The sequence below is a fragment of the Carassius carassius genome, chromosome 4 (assembly GCF_963082965.1).
Source record: "Carassius carassius chromosome 4, fCarCar2.1, whole genome shotgun sequence".
In the NCBI taxonomy this organism is placed as follows: domain Eukaryota; kingdom Metazoa; phylum Chordata; class Actinopteri; order Cypriniformes; family Cyprinidae; genus Carassius; species Carassius carassius.
Window position 1 is genome coordinate 24,168,059 of NC_081758.1, and position 21,311 is coordinate 24,189,369.

The 21,311-nt window shown below is 37.7% G+C and overlaps 2 protein-coding genes across 4 annotated transcripts in view; one reads left to right on the plus strand and one right to left on the minus strand.

The window, feature by feature from the left end:
- The window catches only part of LOC132139554 (kelch-like protein 13), a 51,100-nt gene extending 45,828 nt beyond the window's left edge, over positions 1-5,272 (minus strand). For both annotated transcript variants that reach the window (XM_059547997.1, XM_059547996.1), the window contains exon 1: positions 5,165-5,272. The gene's annotated coding sequence lies outside the window, so the exon portion shown is untranslated. The remainder of the gene's footprint in view (positions 1-5,164) is intronic.
- A 760-nt stretch (positions 5,273-6,032) lies between these two features.
- On the plus strand, positions 6,033-20,258 carry LOC132139555 (WD repeat-containing protein 44-like). 2 transcript variants are annotated; one of them, XM_059547998.1, is made up of 20 exons: positions 6,033-6,305; positions 6,391-6,537; positions 8,534-8,567; positions 9,213-9,290; positions 10,876-11,482; positions 11,647-11,780; positions 11,873-11,965; positions 12,861-12,997; positions 13,591-13,674; positions 14,285-14,543; positions 14,656-14,794; positions 17,176-17,240; positions 17,314-17,430; positions 17,558-17,680; positions 18,062-18,253; positions 18,373-18,474; positions 18,634-18,749; positions 18,846-18,973; positions 19,302-19,436; positions 19,520-20,258. In XM_059547998.1, the coding sequence occupies exons 2-20, from the start codon at positions 6,461-6,463 to the stop codon at positions 19,606-19,608; spliced, it is 2,709 nt and encodes a 902-aa protein (XP_059403981.1). In that variant the 5' UTR covers positions 6,033-6,305; positions 6,391-6,460; the 3' UTR covers positions 19,609-20,258. The 2 variants fall into 2 exon arrangements, with proteins under 2 accessions (XP_059403981.1, XP_059403982.1); XM_059547999.1 differs by having other exon boundaries at positions 6,033-6,215.
- Positions 20,259-21,311: the final 1,053 nt, after the last annotated feature.

A 21,311-nucleotide genomic window follows, 5' to 3' on the forward strand; every position in this document is an offset into this window, starting at 1 on the left:
CCCATCCTTACAACCCACCCAAACATTTTTCTAGGGCTGCTCCGATCACGATCGGCCGATCTTTATGCGCATCTCGTCAGTAAAGCCGGTTCTCTAATCAGCAGTAAATTCCATCAGGTGTGTGATTTCACATAGAGCAACTGAGAAGATGCGCAAATAAACGCTGAAAATGAACGTGGATTTGCGCATCTTCTCAGTTAACATTGGCTCTGTGTAGTAACAGCTGCTCTATGTGAAATCACGCACCTGATGGAATTTACCGCTGATTAGAGAACCGGCTTTACTGACGAAATGCGCATGACAATCGGCTGATCGTGATCGGAGCAGCCCTACATTTTTCCTAGAGATGCACAATATATCGGCTGATATTAGAGATTTTATGAGTATTTAATTGTTCATGCTCATTTCCTCTATTTTTACATACAGGTTACCTGTGGCATCATCTTATGATGACTTAAACTATAAAATACTAATAATTTAACACTGATAAATGCAATCTTTTTTTTTTTTTTCAGCAAACATTACCATACATTTTTTTACATGATAGCCATTCACTACTGCCTCTGTCCCTGAGTATTTGCAACAGTACAGCATATGACATTTCTATTAATATTTAGCTGCTCATATTTTGGGGCGTTGTCTGCCCCACTCCCTTCCTCTCTCCGATCTGATCAGGAGACAGAAAAGAAAATCATCACAGGATATACATCATCATCGGTCACTTTACATAGCCCTCTCTCACAGATAAAGAAACAAAGCAGAGCAGCAGTCACTGAATGCCACCTCTGTACAGACAATCTCACTAAAACTGTGACCATCACAATGACCAGCTGGAGAGTTTAACAGCTTCTTCTACAAGAGGGTGCAGCTCAAAGATTAAAAAAGCAAACTGCTGTAAGAATTATGTGTGGTCAGAAGAGCGAACATGGGCTCATCCTTCTGTGCTTCTGTATGGCCATCACAAAGAATGAACAACTGCAATCAAGAAGTCAAAACCAATTAAATACACTTTTTGAACATGCAATACCCCTCCAAAAAAAAATAAAAAATACCAACAACAACCTGTAACAGCTATGACGGGGAAGTCGTGGCCTAATGGTTAGAGAGTCGGACTCCCAATCGAAAGGTTGTGAGTTCGAGTCCCGGGCCGGCAGGAATTGTGGGTGGGGGGAGTGCATGTACAGTTCTCTCTCCACCTTCAATACCACGACTTAGGTGCCCTTGAGCAAGGCACTGAACCCCCAACTGCTCCCCGGGCGCCGCAGCATAAATGGGTGCCCACTGCTCCAGGTGTGTGCTCACAGTGTGTGTGTGTGTGTGTGTTCACTGCTCTGTGTGTGTGCATTTCGGATGGGTTAAATGCAGAGCACAAATTATGAGTATGTGTCACCATACTCGGCTGAATGTTTCGTCACTTTTTTTTTTTTTTTTAAATACTGATGACAACCTGTAGCCTACCTAGAAAATACACAGCTATACAACACTGCTCACAGCAGGGTAACAAAACACTTTCTATATGCCAGACTAGCTCTACAAACCTCAAGAGTCGAGAGCTTGAAAAATAAACACTATTGAAAAAAGCACACAAAAGAAGCCGCAAAACCATGTCTTCCTTTTTTCACTTGACTCTGGTAGTGTTTGCTCAATTCATGTTTTGAGTTCCTGATTGCATGAAGAAGACTCGGTCCAGGATATGAAGAGGGGCACTTCTGAAAGCATGGCACCATGGGAAAAGTTTCAGCACTTCAGTGGCTTGTACAATTCTTCCCCATTGCCGTGGCAACCACTGTGTCTTAGCAACAGACAAGAGGTCAGAAAAGAAGAAGGATGAGCTGAGCTAAACAACCCCAACCTCAGACGTTCAGGTTTAGTCATAAACTTCAAATGAACTGCCACACACATGCTTTTAAAACGGTCAGAGCTGGACAAAATAGAACTGCCAATGTCAAGTCCACAGTCACTCTTTCTATTTAATAAACCTTTTCTAACATTGTAAATCTGAAACATTCTGTCTATTGAAAAAAAGACCCAACTGTCAAAATGACAGTCATTATAATTTTGCTTATATATGTATATATATATATACAGTACAGACCAAAAGTTAGGAAACATTACTATTTTTTATGTTTTTGAAAGAAGTTTCATCTGTTCATCAAGACTGCATTTATTTGATCAAAAATACAGAAAAAACAGTAATATTGTGAAATATTAATACAACTTAAAATAATAGTTTTCTATTTTAATATACTTAAAAAAAATAATTTATTCCTGTGATGCAAAGCTGAATTTTCAGCATCATTACTCCAGCCTTCAGTGTCACATGTAACATCCAGTCTATCACATGATCATTTAGAAATCATCCTAATATTCTGATTTATTATAAGTGTTGGAAACAGTTCTGCTGTCTAATATATTTGATGAATAAAAGGTTAAAAAGAACTGCATTTATTCAACAAAAAAAACAATTATAATAATATATATTCAAATAATATATTTTCTTTACTATCACTTTTTATCAATTTAACACATCCTTGCTGAATAAAAGTATTAATTTTATTTAAAAAAAAAAGAAAAAAAATTACTGACCCCAAATTACTGACCAGTAGTGTATATTGTTATTACAAAATATTTATATTTTAAAAACATAGCTTCTTCTTTTTTTTTTTCTTTTTATTCATCAAAGTATCCTAAAAAAGTATCACATGTTCTGAAAAAATATTAAGCAGCAGAACTGTTTCCAACTTTGATAATGAATAATCATATTAGAATGATTTCTAAAGGATCATGTGATAATGATCCTAAAAATTCAGCTTTGCATCACAGAAATAAATGATATTTTAAAGTATAATAAATTTTAAAACAATTTTAAATTGTAATAATATATCACAATATTACATTTTTTCTGTATTTTTAATCAAATAAATGCAGGCTTGATGAGCAGAAGAAACTTCTTTCAAAAACATTAAAAATAGTAATGTTTCCAAACTTTTGGTCTGTACTGTATATATATATATATATATATATATATATATATATATAGTCTGTTTTCCATTTTAAGTTTGGTCAAAGTTTTAGTAATTTTGTTGTGTGTCCCCCTCCCCATTTTTTTTGTTTTTAAGTATGTCTATATAGTTCATATCAGTTTTAGCTTTAGTAATTTTAGTACATAAATAAAATGAGACATTGATGCCTTGGCAACTAGTGAAAATAACGTTTCTAATAAGGCGTTTAAGATTAGTAAATTTTATTTCAATTAAAGTTCATTTTAATTCAAGTCACTTTGGTTTTCATTTTAGTTAACAACCCTGCTGTGCATTTCATTATCCCTTCTCTCTGATTAGAGGCTATTCTTCATCTGTAACGTGATACTGTGTTGTTCATGCCATCACTCAGAACTGAATGTGAGGTTGGAAATAAATGCTGGATTAAACACAGCAACGACAGCATCAAACCCCTTATAACCCCTGTCAAACTCAATATGTACGATCTATACCAGCCAGTGCATAACAAGCTGTTGTTTTAGCCATTGACCAAGTTTTCACATGACTGAACTATTTCTATAAATGAAGCATACAAACTTGAATAGGTCATACAACTATTAAAACAGGACAAATGTATGGTGAATCATCTTGTAAAGCACTATAAGTGTGTGTCACCAAAATGTGTGTTTCTGACACATTACTACACTATATGAGTGCTAAACCACATATCAATGTCATCTTAAGACAGACAAGAGATTTCAGGTATAATCTTCTTGGTGAACAATAAAAATAGAAATCCAAGTATCATTATTTCAGTAACAAAGGCAGCATGGTGGTTTAATAAATGTAATAAATAAATAAATAAATAAAAATAGTAATTATATCAAGGAATTTGTGTTGCAACTGTATCTTCTCCCCCATCAAGCAGAGAGGAACTGTAGTCACAGGACCCATAAAAGAGTATTCATAGCTCTGTTACTGGCTATATGTTCTCGTCTAAGGCAAATATAAACAACATACCCCATTGAATCGCTTTAGTTTAAGAAAAACAAATTCCAAGTGCTTTTAGTCATGTCAAACCATGTGCTTGCTTAATATTAAATATAGGTGTAGCAACAAATGACACGATAAGGACAATACACAACACAGGACATAATGCTAAATTAAGGTTTTTAGCCAGAAGCCCCTGGTAGAAGAGCTTGTTTTTAGCCATTAGTGTTATGTTACTGTTGTCATGGCATATGAGCACATGGTGGCCCTTACAGCTCCCAGCTGCTCTGAATCATGCTCTTAATAATGGAGCTCTACTTCTGTCACACTCTGACAGCCGAAGCAAGTGCCCGATGTCTGGAGCTCCTAAAATTTATCTAGAAATGATCAAAAGCTGTTTGATAACACATTCAACAGCTAAGTACTAACTGGTTTAGTAACCGGACATTCCTCAGATTGCTATATTGACTTATCTGATGCAGACACCAAAAATATATCAAACTGAGTAACCTATAATTTACTGAATCAATCAGATCCTATCTAAAGCAAAGTGACAATTCTGAACCAACATTTTCCTTTACTTTTACCGAGTTAATTTATTACAACAGCACAATGAAAACTGAAATGCGTGTTGGAAAGTGAAGCCAAACACAAACAAAAGGAAACAGCTCTCAGTCACTAACAGAACAGCAGGGGTCCGGCCAAAGCAACTTAAGAGATAATCAGAGTCGCCTTAAATGAACCGAAACCAGGCATCTATTTGTTAGTTGCACTTCGTTGTGTTTGTAGTACTCGTTGTTAGTTCAGACACAGAGTTTGGGGTTGTGGAAGAGACTCTTGGCGAAATGTCTGGTCCTGTTTATGTGTGAACAAACACCGTAAGTACACACGGACCCCGCCGCGAGCCCGCGCGGACACCGGTGTAACGGCAGAACCGGGGCTGTGATTGAAGCCGTGTTCCTGGATATGTCCGTTCTTGAAAGATCAGCTCTACTCGCTTGAAGAAAGAACCAAACCTGAAGCATTGCTCCCCATTCGCAGCTCTGCTTCAGCTGCTGCTACATTTAGCTTCAGCTGACAACAAGCTACTTTTCGTACTGAATGATGTGTATCTTTACGTATGTGCCACTGATATGTCAGTTTGCCAGATAGAATAATAAACAAATAAACTTTTAAAAGCCGTTTCGACTTACCACAGCCTCTGGAAATTACCCTTGTTTTCTTCTTAAACCCCCAAATCCTCTCTACTCATGGACCTCACAAAGCCCCTCCTTTCTTGTTTTTCATTGGCTGTAGCCTCAAGGGAATACGTGCCGTACGTCTTGCTGGTTGGTCTACGATCATGTCAATCCATTCCTGATACTAAAAACTTCCGTTACCAAAAGAAGTTCATGGCGCGGGATACGCGCAGCGATTGGTTGATTCGTCCGTAGTTAGGATGTAATTGGACGGTACTGTATAAATATCAGTGTATATGAAGCACTGTTCGGGATAACATTACTGTATTGTTTACTAATATACTCTGAGTAGTAGATGGTACTACAGTTGGACTGAGGGATCTATAAAAGCATTATCATCATACACTTCCTATTAGCAATTCAAGATGTGATAATGTCACATTTAATTAAGGCAACTTTATAGCAAATTTGTTGACTGCAGACTGTAGTTAGGTGTATTTGTCCAAACTGTGATAATTTAAATGAATTGTGCACTGCAAGTTACTATAATGTGATAAATGAAAATATTATGAAAGTAATGGACTATATATATATATATATATATATATATATATATATATATATATATATATATATATATATATATATATATATACATGTATATGTATTGTTTTTTTATTCGTTTTTTTTCCCCAAAGAGTTACAAATGTAACATAGTGGTAAGAAATGCATAGCCTGAATGCACTGTAAGTCGCTTTGGATAATATATATATATAAACCCCTCTTTCTCTGATCAAGGATTCATAGGAACAACCTCAGATCGGGCGTTTATGCTTCACAATAGATAGCACAGATCAGCTGTGCCTCCAAACACCGCGAGATGTTGCGAGATTTTGGTGGACGCGAGAAGACCTGTCGCCGTTTCTCTTCCTCCTCTCGGTTTGTTTTCGATCATAAATCCCGGCAGAGGATCTTCTCGATATGCAAGGGTCACTGACAGTCCGCAAGGAAAGCTTAGGGCGCATCTTCACATTGCTCTACCGCCTGATCAGATCGACATAACCGGGTGATTTTGCTTTAAAATAAATAAAGCTCAGCCCAGCTGTCAGGTCTTGTAGTCTAGGCCGTGTGTCTGCGTGCGTTATCGTGCATTCAGGTGAGCGGAGCGGCCTCCCAGCAGACGCGCGGGAGACCTTAAATACACATTCATACGTTTATTTTCTCGTTTTCTGGTTCACAAGATCTGGGACTTTTTCATCGTTTGCTGGAACCTCAACAGTGGCGGCGGCCTTTGTATGCAGCCCGGGCTCAATGGCGTCGGACACCAGCGACACGGAGGAGTTTTACGATGCGGCGGAAGATGTCAACTTCACTCCCTCACCTCATGCGTGAGTCTCATATTCAATTTAACAAAATACAGATTACTTTTATTACGCCAGTTTGATGTCTGATGTTTGTTAGGAGAATGGAGAATAAAATCTGCACCTGTCAAAGCTGTAAACAGTTGCCCCATTTCTAGATTATAGATTTACTGCTTCTGTACAGCCATATGACGTTTATTATGTGGATATATAAAGTCATATGACTCTTACAGTAGTGAGCTGTCTACCTGGACAGTATTTTTTGGACGTTCGAGTCAGCTGAGTGGTTTTGAACAGCCTCAATCTCGCTTTGACACGTAGCGTTCAGCTGATGTTGCCGTTATGTTGTTTTGGTGTTATGACTCGAACCAAACGATTTTAAATGCGTTAAAATCCCAAAAATGTTAATTTCAGCTTGCCAAACCTTTCTTAGTGTGTTCCATTGATGAGGGAAAGTCATTCAGATTGAGGTTTGGAAGAATATGAGGATATGTAACGTTACCTGATCTTATGAGAACTGTCCCTTCAGAAATGCAGTCCAGTTTGCATTGTCCCACTGTATTCATGTACCATTCACTACTAATATAGACATTTTATAAAATTACAGTATGCCATTTGGTAAATCATGTATTTGGACTGAGGCTTTAGGTTTTAGTCACAAACATGACTGCTATTTTCAGAAAAAGGAGCCGAATGACTCAGAGACCCAGTGATTCTCAATGTGAACAAAGATTTGAGGACTTGATGGTTCAGAAAAATAATTGCTCTTTTGTGAAGAACGAGTCTCCATGTTGTCAAGTATAGAAAAGCATGGCTGGGGCCAAAGGTGTGTGTGAGAAGAGCTGTGATGTGTCGGAGGAAAGTTTTGACAATGTCATCAGAGATTGCTGAAGGCTTATTTAAAGGTTTGTGCTCATGTTAAAAGATTAGTTCGCTTTCAGAATATATATTTCCTGATAATTTACTCACCCCCCTGTCATCCAAGATGTTCATGTCTTTCTTTCTTCAGTGAAAAAGAAATTAAGGATTTTGATGAAAACATTCCAGGATTTTTGTCCATATAATGGACTTCAATGGCAGCCAACGTGTTCAAGGTCCAAACTGCAGTTTCAGTGCAGATTCAAAGAGCTCTACACAATCCCAACCGAGGAATAAGGGTCTTATCTAGCAAAACGATCAGTCAGTTTAAAAAAAAAAAAGTAAAATTATACACTTTTTAACCACAAATGCTCATCTAGCACTAGCTGGAAAGGTCAGGTACAGTTTGTTCTTCGTCTGTCTGTGTACTCGGGTTCAAAATCTCATTTTCTCCTCCAATTTCAAAATTATCCGACATCATTGTTTTACCTTTTTTGTAAAGGTTATTTGACTTTCTTTGCATGCTCGCTTTGTAAACACTGGGTTGGTACTTCTGCCTACATCATACGTGACCTTTCCAATGTGACTACGTTACATTATCGGTGAAGTCGAGCTAGTGCAAGACGAGCATTTGTGGTATATGGAGAAAAATCCTGAAATGTTTTCCTTAAAAAAAAAAAAACTTAATTTCTTTGCAACTGAAGACAAAAAGGCATGATATTCTTGGATGACATGGGGGTGAGTACATTTTCAGGACATTTTTATTCTGAACTAATCCTTTTAGAGTAGCTGGTTAAAGGGTGTGTTATGAATTAGACTGAGGGGCTTGTCTGTTCATGAAAGCTGGCTCAGCCAGGCCACACTAGCTAGTTTTAATTAGGCTCAGACCTCTTTATGTGAACTCAGTGCTGGGAGGAGCCCTCACACCCGCTGTCTGTTTGTGTACACACACAACTTGATTGACGTGTACTAATTAGTCTTATCTTGACCTAATACAATGCTGAAGCAAATGAAGGCTTTCCTTACATGAAATTCCTTACATGTTTTGAACAAGTATGTAAGCACAAGTGTCAAACTGGAGCTGTGTGTGATTCATGATATGAGTATATTAATCTTGGCACTGTTGACCTGTGTTATTAATTATTTGTTCTTTGACTCTTTATAGGTCCCCTGCAAAGTTTGAACTTCCTCAGCTTGGGGTAAGCTTTTTTCTTTTATTTTCACAAATGTTCTTTTTAGTGAAAATGTTATTAAAGAGAATTTACTGAGAATTTACTGAGCAAATAGAAAGGAATTTAGCAGCATTTGCCTTCGGGTGCTTCCAGACAGAATCTGCAGACTTCCTTGATTACATTGATAAATTGTGTTAAGTAGAACTGAATGCACATCACCTTTATTTTATAGCTGAAGATAATAATGTGAGCAAAAACATATAATTAAATGAACATGCGAGGGGCAGGGGGTTCGTAGAGTCAGATTGTGTGTTGGCCAGTGTATGGGTTTGTTGGAGTCATAAGTCTTAGTAGAGTGATGGTTCTAACCTTTTAGTGAAGTGCATTAGTCACATGAGTGCAGGGTGGAAAGATGATCTGAGGTTTATAGTAGAGTTTGAGGCTCTGCTCTAGTTCTGTTTAATCATTTAAATAAAACCGATCCTGCCGAACAAAACTGCCTTTTCAAAGAACTTTTTGAGAATTCTGGAACTCTGTTTGACTCTGTAAGGACCTTTTACATTTGACATTTTTTAGAAAATATAAATTCTGTAAAAAAAAAAAAAACTGACATGAAGGATTTGTATTTGAGAATTGGATGGTTTTTCATTTGTTGCTTTTGATTGCCTGTAGGGTCCTGCAGAAAATGTGGTACAGGTAGTCGCCGCTGGATTGGCTCGGCCTGAATCCCGCCATGATGATTCTCTTCAGGTTTGGCCATGATAAAGCTTTGCAGTTCTTACATGCCACTTTTTATACCTTATATCTTTATTTATTTTTTTCATTTTCTCTTTGTTTCACTTATAAGTAATTATAAAAGAAGCATGCTGTGCTCTCTAGTGTATGTTTGCTATTGGATGTCTGCCCCAAAAGCAAGTCATTTCTCTTAAGTGGTCTATGTCAACGGGTCAGTTGCAAGCAACCCAGCAAGAAAAATGCTTAATGCAAATATTAAATCTTAAACATGCTGTCTAATCATGCATAGTTAGGATAGAAAAATAAGTAGCTTGTTAAATAAACTATCAACTTTTTAAAGAGAAGGGAAAATCGTGCATCAAAACAGACTCAAGTATTTTGTGGCAGTAAACAAAAATCAGATGCTGGGTATATGTGTTTGAAACTCTCTTGATAATTCTGCTCCTCCGGAGTATGTATTGCAAGTGGGCTGGATGCCAAACTCTTCTTGATCAATAAATGTGGACCCTGAGCCCTCTTTAGACAGAAGTCATTATTGATGTTGTAGGTAGTGGTCGACCGATATTGGTTTTTTTTGACTGCCGATATCTTGAAAGCAGGGGGGCCAATAGCTGATATAAAGCCAATGTAAAATGTTTTTTATTATTATTTAAGAAATGTTAAATCATTTGACAATGGATTAAAAAATATATGTGTAAAGTAAACATACTTACACTTTAGACGGCAAAGTATTTTTCACAAATAAATAAATTTTAAATACAAAATATATTTAAAAAGGAAGTAAACACTGTAACCAACAAGGTTAGTTTGACACTCTGCTTTTCCTTCTTGGGCACTCAGTAGTCTGGGAAGTTTGTGCACATTGGGAATCATATTTTTCAAATAAAGCCAGGGTAACACTCATTTTACATACAGCACAAAGAGAAAAAAATGACATGAATATGGCAGTGGGCAAATGTATAAAGCACAACATAATTTGAAATCACAAGTTTAAAGTTTAAAGCATTCAATTCACACGGACCAACCGTCACACAGAGAACACGCGATCATGCTGGATACACACTTCACAAGATCTCACCGCTGGATTCGACTAAGTTTGCAAGATTTGTGACATTAAATGTTCATTAGTTATTCAAAGATAAGTTTAAATTATATAAATATGGATTTGCTTAATGCTGACGGCAAATGAGAAAGTATTATAATATTTGCCTAGAACTACAAATATTCTAAAATCAATCGTTATAATACTTTCTGTATGCATTAATTCCTTTGTTTAACCGTTCTGTCTGATTATTAGACAGACTTCTATCTGTATTAGACAGAACTGTTAACGGCGACAGTAAACAGGAGGGAGAGTGTGAGCACTGTGTGTTCAGGTGCTGGCTTTCTCAGCACCGTCAAAATAAAAGTCCCACCTGCCAAGCAGAAAAACTTATCGGCCAATTCCAATATTTTAAAAATGGCAAATATTGTCCGATATATCAGTCAACTGCTTGTTGTAGGGAAACACTATGAGATTAGATGCCTAGTGTAAACAAAGCTTTATTCATTAATAAAGCACAATTTTCTGACTGTCCCTCTTTCTGATTGTTCTTTTCAGATCATTGATAGTATTATAGAGGAGAGTCAGAAAAGTGGAGTGGAAGATGAGTTGTTGAGAGGAGAGGAGGCCTGTCCAGCCACATCTGAAGGGGAGAAGGCAGGAGCAGAAGGCTGCAGTGTTAAAGAAAACCTGGTTCTTGAAGGCGGCCTGCTGCCTCCAGAGGATCCTGATGGGATGCCACATGACTCTGGTCGCTCTGAGCAGCTGCCTGACATTAGGCCGAAGGAAGTGAGATCACAGGACATTCAGGACAGAGCACCGGATGTGGCTGGTCCCGCCCAAGCAGGTCAGGACCAGGCTATGCCACCCCCTCCTGACATCACAAGCGCTTTGGGTCAGCCATCACAACCTGCCTCCCTGCCGTGTGCAGAAACAGCTGATATTCTAGAGCAAGTCCCTATGACTGATGCAGATGGCCCTGGCCCTTCCAAACCTCCCAGACAGTTTACAGTGGAGCCAGACATTGTAGCTAGCACCAAGAAGCAGCCACCCTCAAGGCCACCTCCGCCCACTGGGCCTCCACCTCCAAGGCCGCCTCCCCCCTCACGCCCCAACTTTTCAGCTAAAAAATCCCAGGAAGTGATGCTACCAGCAGGGCTAGAAGGTAAGACTTTAAAGTTTATTATTAAAGTTCTATTATTAAAATATTGCTGGTTTAACAAGTAAAAATGCAACTCTTATCTATTGTGATTGACTTTTATTATTGGTATAATATGAAATATGAACTAATAAATGACTATAGCGATAATATTCTATATGATTGTTCAGTCTCTGTAGAGTCAACAGATGAGCCGTGTGGATTGGTCAGCCCAAACGCCACAGTACAATGTATTACTAAAGAACTCCAGCACTCACTGGACCTCGCTAGCGCCACTAGTGGTGATAAAGTGGTCACTGCACAGGTTTGAACAGCCATTTCAAATAATAGAAATATTCAGATTTCACACTGAATATTTGACATCATACATTTATATCTGGTCTTTTGTATAAGCAGGAAAACGATGAGCAGACATCAAGTTCTAGTGGAAGCGACACTGCTGGACCGCAAAGACCAAGATCTAATTCAGGCAGAGAGCTAACAGATGAGGTAGTGTGTGTGCGCACATACTTGCATTCATACGAACCTATATTGTTGCAGAGTTGATGTAATTTTGTGGGCCAACCTGGAGGTTAGCATCACACTGGTTCCCTCAACAAAAACCCAATAGGATTTTTGCATTAGCTTTTGGATTGCTGCAGAAAATAAGCTCTGTGACTAGCAAAGGTTTAACATTCTTGTAAGTTTTGTTCATCAAGATAATCTTCACCAGTGAAAACAGCTTTTCTGAATTTTTAAAGCCTAAATAAATTAGTCCGCAGTGCGACGCTTTAAACAAATTGAATAACAGTCAAATAATTTCAACAACAGCACCACTAAGTTTCCAACAGCTCTTTCAGTCTTTATTTAAAATCTGCATGTTGGACAGTATGAGTTATGATAGTTTGCAAGAGCGTAAATATAAATAAAACAAGACTGTAAAAGTAGAAGAATTTACCTTTTTGGCTTAATGACATTTAATGTTCCATTTAGCCACTTATTAGTAACCATCTAGTAAAAATCTCAAGTGCGATTGTAACGGATATATTTTATGTTGTAGAATAAACTTGGCGTTTTAGTCAAAAAAACCATTGATTTTGGGATGATGGATCCAGGACTTGCTTCCAGGTTTTAGAACGCATTCCTGCAGCACTCACAAGTGTGAGGGACACATTCTAAACTTTATTAGCATGACTGCATCAATACGGTTAGTTCACAAAGTAGTCGTAACTGATTAGCTGAAATGCAGGTACGTGGGTGAGAACCAGATTAGGAGGGTGGCTGTGTCCTCATTCATTCATTTGGGAGAGGCTTTTGATTGGTTGTATTTTACATGGCCTGGTGTAATGCATCTCTTATAATGATTATTACTCAAGCCGGTGATCTGTGTGTTATTGTTGTGCAGGAGATTCTTGCGAGTGTGATGATCAAGAATCTGGACACTGGTGAGGAGATCCCTTTGATTCAGGCAGAAGAGAAACTACCAAATGGAATCAACCCACTCACACTGCACATCATGAGGAGGACCAAGGAGTATATCTCGTAAGAGAGCTGCATTTCCCATAATGCACCACCAACAGTTAGCTTGAATCTAAGCTCTTTAGTTGGGTTCCATGGAAAAATGTGTCAAATTTTCAAGATGCCTCAAATGCCCTACTGTATCCTATAATACACAATCCAGAGTTTTGGAACTCTTCTGAGCTGATTTTACATTTCATGTGTACTATCAAAGATCATTTTCCTTCTTTGACACTCTGCTTGTGCTGATGTGGTGGTGCCCTCAGGAAGTAGAATCGAATCCTTTCAGTAATCCGATTCGCTACACTCTCATCTGCCCTCGTTTTATCAGCCAGAATGAAACCTACAGACTTTTTGAAGGGAGACGGCATGTAATCCCTGTTTCTCTTCTGATTTCAAAGCACTTAAACACAAGTGTTTCATAATGGTGAGCTGATATCAGTTTTGTAGTTTCTGTTAGTGTGGTTAATCTGAAACAGTTGGGTAGTTGGATCTGGTCCTGGATCAGTGTTTCTGTCTTCTCATTTTACATCAGGATTATATGCAACCTAATTTAAAAAAAGCCAGCAGCTCTGAACACTTTAGGTTGGGATCTCACACTTTCTTTTTTTTGTCAGAAATGATGCAGCACAGTCGGATGATGATGAAAAGTCCCAGCCTGCACTAACAGACACAGATGGAGGGAAATTGAAACAGAGAACGTAAGAGATGGATGTCGATTTAGAACTGTAGTCACAGTCTTGAGTGAAAATACACAATTATGAGGAATTATGATGTACTTAAACCTTTAAAAGTTTGAGGTCTATATGATTTTTGTTTTTGAAAGAAGTCTCTTATGCTCACCAAGGTTGCATTTATATGATTAAAAAGAGTTTTTTCATTTCATTATATTTTAAAATGCAATTTATTACTGTAATGGCAAAAGTACATTTTCAGCATCATTACTCCAGTCTTCAGTGTCACATGATCCTTCAGAAATCATTCTCATATGCTGCTTTTGTGCTAGAGGAACATTTTATTATTATCAATGTTACATACAGTTGTGCTGTTTAATATGTTCATGGAAACCATGAAACATTTATTTCCGGGATTCTTTGATGAATAGAAAGTTCAAAAGAACAGCATTTATTTGAAATCGAAATCTGTGTAACTTTACAATTGTCTTTACTGTTACTTTTGATCAATTAAATGCATCGATTTCTTTTAAAACCCTCAAATTTTTGAATAGTAGTGTAATTCTTACCAAATAAAAGACCTATATCTTGAAGGACCGCTCAGGATGATTCTGTCTGTTCTTCTTCTTTCACTCAGTACACAGCTGAAAAAGTTTCTGGGTAAGTCTGTGAAGAGAGCCAAGCACTTGGCGGAGGAATACGGGGAGAAAGCAGTCAATAAAGTCAAAAGCGTTCGGGATGAGGTGTTCCACACAGACCAGGACGACCCATCCTCCAGTGATGATGAGGGGATGCCGTACACCCGGCCGGTCAAGTTTAAAGCTGCTCACAGCTTCAAAGGGCCCTTTGACTTTGACCAAATCAAAGTAGTGCAGGACTTGAGTGGAGAACACATGGTGAGGAGAGCGTGTGTGTGACCTTTAATGTGAACTTTAGCACATTTTGTGATCTGTAATGTGGATGGTTAATTATTTAGTGATGTGACCACTCCTCCTCTTTCTTTCTCAGGGTGCCGTCTGGACAATGAAATTCTCTCATTGTGGCCGGTTGTTGGCTACTGCGGGGCAGGATAATGTGGTTCGGATCTGGGTCCTTAAAAACGCCTATGACTATTTCAACAACATGAGAATAAAATACAACACAGAAGGTAACCACACACACCTGCACAGTCTTGTATGTAAAGATTGTTATTTCTATTTAAAACATCTTGTACATAGTTCATACAGTGGCCCCAAAATGTATTTGAACACTTTCTGGTTGTCAAATGTGTTGAATGGACCTGGCATAATGACGTGAATTTCTAGATCTAGATTTACGTTTAAAAGATGAATCACCACTTACTGTGTAGTTTAGCCAGAGGTTAAGTTTGATCTTTGTCTAGGAAGTACACAGGGAAATCAGTGAAAGCCACTGACATTCAAAACAGCGCTATTGTGTTGCTGCCCATGTAGAGTTTATGCACAATATGGAATTACATTTGTTTCAATAATAATGAACGAAACTTTATAAAACTGAACGTAACTTTTTCAGAAACTATCAAAAATATGCCGTTACAAAAGAAGAAAAAAACAATGAAAATGAAAATAATGAACTCAGTCGCACAAATTTAACAGGTTCTTCAAATATACTTCATTCTTTGTTAATGTTTTTCAAAGATTCGTTTTCGCTAATCGTGGATTCTGAATTCATTGCCACAGATTTCGCTTACGTTTCGCAGTTTTTCGTTTGGTGTTTTGACACAAAGCTCTCGTGGGGGTGGGCTTAACAGTGATCTACTCTGATTGGATAGTGATTTTGATGGACAGGTGCTCTCTGACCGGGAAGTACACAGACGCCACTCAGTGGCGCACATATTGGAAAGCTCTCGTGATTGTGATTTGTTTTACTAAATATGTAAATAATATTTGACCTTCGATCGTCTGAGTCTGTAAGGATGAGCTCTTGTCCTTCAAGGCAGCCTGAAGTAAGCTTGTGTTACTGAAGACAATAATAACCCGCAACAAACTGTAACACTTGCACACTGTAACATGAAAAACTTGTATCGATGTTATTGGTTACTTCAGTAACACAAGCTTACTTCAAGCTGCCTTGAAGGACAAGAGGAGGAGGAAGACGATGCCGCTCCGTGTCTCCTGAGAGCTCATCTTTACTGAGACAATCTAAGGCCAAATATTATTTATATATTTAGTAATACAAGGCACGTCGTATTGCATACAAATCACCGCGAGAGCCTTTTTTAATGCAGAGAACAAAATCATACAAAGGTATAAACATACATCACATAATATCCACCACAAAAAAAACAAAAAAACATAAAGAATAAAAAGGGGCCAAAATCTGAACAAAATTAAACAAGGAGATCAAAGCTAGAGCAAATCTAACAGTCCTTATATCTTTCTTATTAGACACTGAGATTACATTCATATAGTTTTCCATTTCTTTTAGGAAAACAGAGAAGACAGAGAATTTGCATTTGTGAATGTGAAATTTGTTTAGGAATTTTTTTTAATTAATAACAAAACTGTTATTTTCGTTTGTGGGGTCAGAGGCATAATACCCAATAATGTAGTCATAAATAATGTTTTTCATATGTACTGAGAAGCCTGGCAACATCTTACACTTGACAAACACACCAATATCATCCCAAAGTTTCTGAGTGTAGTGACATGACCGAAATAAGTGTACAGTTTCTTCAGAACTCGAACAAAAAGAGCATGTAAGATCAATGTCATATTTAAATCTTTGTATACACTTCTTTACAGTGTAGAACCTGTGTATGAGCTTAAAATTAATGTCTTTCACTTTGTCTGTGTAAAAGAATTCTTTGCGGTACAGACCATATTTAATCACCGCGAGAGCTCTCCAATATGCGCGCCACTGGGTGGCATCTGTACTTCCTGGTCAGAGAGCACCTGTCCATCAAAATCACTATCCAGTCAGAGTAGATCACTGTTAAAACCGCCCCCACGAGAGGTCTGTGTCAAAACACCAAACGAAAAACTGCGAAACGTAAGCGAAATCTGTGGCAATGAATTTAGAATGATTAGCAAAAACGAATCTTTGAAAAACATTAACAAAGAATGAAGCATATTTGAAGAGCATGTTAAATCTGTGCGACTGAGTTCATTTTTTTCATTTTCATAGTGTTTTTCTTCTTTTGTAATGGCATATTTTTGATAGTTTCTGAAAAAGTTACGTTCAGTTTTATAAAGTTTCGGTCATTATTACTGAAACAAATGTAATTCCATAGCAGAACAGCTAGCTGTTGTATGCAAAACTAGTGAACTGTTAGGCTTCTTAGCCATCTCAAGCTTTCTACAAAGGCAGCTTGCCACACAAGTAGATCTTTGCGTGCATGGACGACAGAGTTGGGTGTTAGCTTGTTGCTAAACTAAAGAAGTGAATCTTTAATAATCACACACAAATATTGTGTGAAATATCTGTAATTACTATTTTTGTTCTGGGTTTGATTTTTTTTTTTTGTTTTTTTTTTTTAAAGCCTTTTTGGTCTCTCTTATTCCCTTTTAGGACGTGTGTCCCCATCTCCCTCTCAGGAGAGTCTGTGTTCCTCGAAATCCGATACTGAAGGAGGGGTAAGGCACCCCACCCCCAGTTCTTTTTGTATTTCATGCTGACTCTCTCTAAGATAACCTTTCGCTTGCTCAGTTTGGTGCTGCAGTGGAAGACGCAGACACAGAGGACAGAAACCTGCCATTCCGGCAAGTTCCCTTCTGCAAGTATAAGGGTCATACTGCTGACCTGCTGGATCTGTCCTGGTCGAAGGTGAGCGATTACGGTCATCATTGCTCCACTGAACCACTTAAGTCTGGAAAATGTTTGAAATTTGCAGTATAATGAAGAGCAATTTCATTAAATAAGGACATAATTATGTGGCTTCTTTTCTGAGTAGAACTACTTCCTGCTGTCATCATCGATGGATAAGACGGTTCGTTTGTGGCACATCTCCAGGAGGGAGTGTCTCTGCTGTTTTCAGCACATAGACTTTGTTACAGCCATTGCATTTCATCCCAGGGTACGTATGCTAATGCTCACCAAGGATGGATATATTTAATTATAAATACAGTAAAAAAAAAAAAAGATTTATAGTTAAATATGATTCAAAAAAGTATTCTAAAATGTTATTTATTCCTGTGATGCAAAGCTGAATTTTCAGCATCGTTACTCCAGTCTTTAGTTTCACATGATCCTTCAGAAATCATTTGATTTGGTGCTCAGGAAACATTTCTTATTCTTCTCAATGTTGAAAATCATTGAAACGATGTATTTCTTCTTTGATAAATAGACAGTTCAGATAAAGAGCGTTTATTTGAATTTGAAAGATTTGAAACATTATAAATGTCTTTTACTGTCACTTTGAAGTGGCCTTGCTTTAATGGCTATGTTTTTCTCTCAGGATGACAGGTATTTTTTGAGCGGTTCTTTGGACGGGAAGTTGCGGTTATGGAATATCCCAGATAAGAAAGTGGCACTGTGGAATGAGGTGGACGGACAGACGCGCCTGATAACAGCAGCTAACTTCTGCCAGAATGGAAAATATGCAGTTATTGGGACCTACGATGGACGCTGCATTTTCTATGACACGGAGGTGAGTGTTCTTTGCTTCATCTAAAAGAGAGGAGTCCCAAAAACAGAATGTACATCACATTGATTTAGGAATTGTTGATTATTAATCACTTACTGCTTCTTTAATCATATTCTGCTCAGCGCCTTAAATATCACACCCAAATCCATGTTCGCTCCACGAGAGGCAGGAACCGTGTGGGCCGCAAAATCACAGGCATTGAGCCGCTGCCAGGAGAGAACAAGGTAAGACAGATGTGTTAGACTGAAAATAGAAAAAGCCTGCAGTTAGACTTAAAACTCTTCTTGTTTACTTAAGTATAACACAAATAATGATGTTTTTATTCAAATCAAGGTGAAAAAACTTGACGTCTCAGTTAATGCGTATCTCCTTTTCCTCTGCAGATCTTGGTGACGTCGAACGACTCTCGCATTCGTCTGTATGACCTCAGAGATTTGTCTCTGTCAATGAAGTACAAAGGCTATGTGAACAGCAGCAGTCAGATCAAAGCCAGCTTCAGGTGAGAGGAGCGAGTCTGAAAGACATGTCCATCTCTGATCCTACACTTCTACGGAGAGTTGAAGTCAATCTCAAGGATCTCGTCTTGTTCTTGCAGTCACGACTACTCTTTCATTGTGAGTGGCTCAGAGGACAAGTATGTGTACATCTGGAGCACATACCATGACCTGAGCAAATTCACCTCTGTACGGAGAGACCGCAATGACTTCTGGGAAGGGATCAAAGGTAATACGAAGGAACAAAAATGAATCGGATTCTGAGAGCAGAAGCAGTTACACAGATTTTCCAGGAATAAAACTATAATACTAATATTATTTACTTTTTATCATTTGTCAATTTCTTTCATTTGATTTAATTATTATTAGTGCTATTGTTACTAGTATTATTTTACAGTCATATTGACAAAAATTATCACACATTTTTTGGCCCTACCAACAAGCACAGCAAACTTGTAGGTTTTTGATTTTTTTTTTTTTTCCAGTAGTGCAGTCCTAACAACAATTATCGTATGTACTTTAAGGGTCTTAAATGATATGTGCCTTCTGCTTTGTAGCCCATAATGCCGTAGTTACTTCAGCCATTTTTGCTCCGCATCCGGATCTCATCGTGCCTCAGGAGCCAGGGACAGAGAAGCCCGACTCGGACCGTAAGAGTGATAGCACGGACGACTCTGAGACCATCCCATCAGGTACTGACTGGAACCTTGCCAAATAGCATTGTGAGATCACAACAGTGCACTGAACAAAAGTAACCCATTCTTCTTTTCCTCAGGGGCCCTGAAAACAGACCACACTGAAGTGTTGCTCTCTGCGGATTTCACTGGAGCCATTAAAGTTTTTGTCAATGTTAAAAAATACTGAGTTCTTGTGCTGAAAATGACCCCCAGCAAGTATATATAATTAGTTTAAAGGCTCCTAAAACAAAATCAGTGTCACTTTACACCTAACTGAGCTCCCATTCATTGACCAATCAGCTGCTGGAGAGTGCTCTGAAAGGTGGAGATTATAAGCCCCGCCTTATTTGCAGAGAACAGGGACCCAGGAAGTTGGAAGGCGGCGACAGTTGAGGAGCAGGACAGATGTCATTACAGCTAACAGCATCTTTCTTTACCTTCCTTTCTTTTTAATTTGATATTGTTTGGAGAGGTATTATTGTATTGTTACTGTATGTACTAAAAGGGCTTTAATTTGCATAGAGCAATGATGCCATTTTAATGGATGAGTGAAACTGCAAGCCTGTATGGAGGCAGAATGGTTGTGAGAGACAGGTAGTCAGCCCTTCAACCACACACACACACACAGACTTGAATTTCCCCCCTGCGTACTTCACCCCCAAAATCAGTGTTTCTGAAAAACACAAGCTCTCACATTTCCGACATGAGCACTAACTAAATGCATTTCAATTTAAGAATCTTTGTCGTTGTTATTTTATGTTGTGAAAATAAATGAACCTGATTTTTTTATGTGTATGATTCCAGAAATAACAATAAAAAAAATAAAAATTCTATAAAGGTTGTTTTGTTTCTGTATGTATGCAATAAAATGTCTCTTTAAGAATACAGTATTTAAAGATTATATTGTAAAATCACTATAAACAATGAATGCACATGCACTGGTGGAACAGTCTTTTAGACACTGTTCTGCCATCGCTTAAGCAATCATCTGCTTGAATTATCACAACAGTTTACATATGATAGACAATTATGGTCATATTTCCAGTAAAGGGACCTTTCTACTGACCAGAAGGAAGATGCCCAGGGTTCCTGCTCAGCTGTGTGAACATGCCGTAGTCCTGCTGCAGAAAGGTATAGGAGCAATAAACCACAATCTCCATAAAATAAGACACTAAGACCGTGCTAGAGGGAAACAGTCTTGTAGTGGCAAACCATGTGTCCCCAAAAATATACACAAATGTTAACAAATTTGCTAAAACAAAAGCAGTTGAGGTTTTTTTTTTTTTTCCGGCTGAGTTTAATTTATTATATCGCTCTTACACAAGTGTAAATAGGTCTTAGTCAAAATATATAACTTCCTTTATATTTGAAGGATTTCAGTGTAAAACAAGTGAGGTTTTCTAAATGAATGAGCATTTTTACAAACACAGAAATGGACAATTTGTGTTCTTTTTGTAAACGTACAGAAGACTTGTCATTTTTAATTGCCCTATATCAAATAAATTCTGGTCTGGCCTAACATTTGATCTAGCAATGTTATACAAATGTGAAAAAAAAAAATTATTTGCAATTCAAGTTGTTTATTGTATATATTTTATATAATGTAATATAATAGCAATTGTTTTTTTTGTCTCCTTCCTTATCGTCATTATTCCAATCTGATTTCTTTTGGTAGTAACTGTTCTTGAAGTTATTGTGAAAGATGTTTATTAATAAGGTATGAGTTGCATTCACAGAGGGCAGTTTTACAGTAAATTAATCAGTTTTAGCATAAACTAAGTATTTAATGATCAGTTTTCTTTCAAGTGAAAAACTGTCATAGTGCAATAGTTTGAAAAAGGATCTTACAAAGCCAATAGTTACAGCAGTTATATTCTGAGCCTCCTGTGA

What these genes read in the sequence shown, in the direction of transcription:
- LOC132139555 (XM_059547998.1), top strand. Translation starts at nt 6,461, where the DNA reads ATGGCGTCGGACACCAGCGACACGGAGGAGTTTTACGATGCGGCGGAA. An exon ending in GCCATGATGATTCTCTTCAG is followed by an intron (nt 9,291 to 10,875) that starts GTTTGGCCATGA and finishes TGTTCTTTTCAG; the next exon opens with ATCATTGATAGTATTATAGA. An exon ending in GCAGAGAGCTAACAGATGAG is followed by an intron (nt 11,966 to 12,860) that starts GTAGTGTGTGTG and finishes ATTGTTGTGCAG; the next exon opens with GAGATTCTTGCGAGTGTGAT.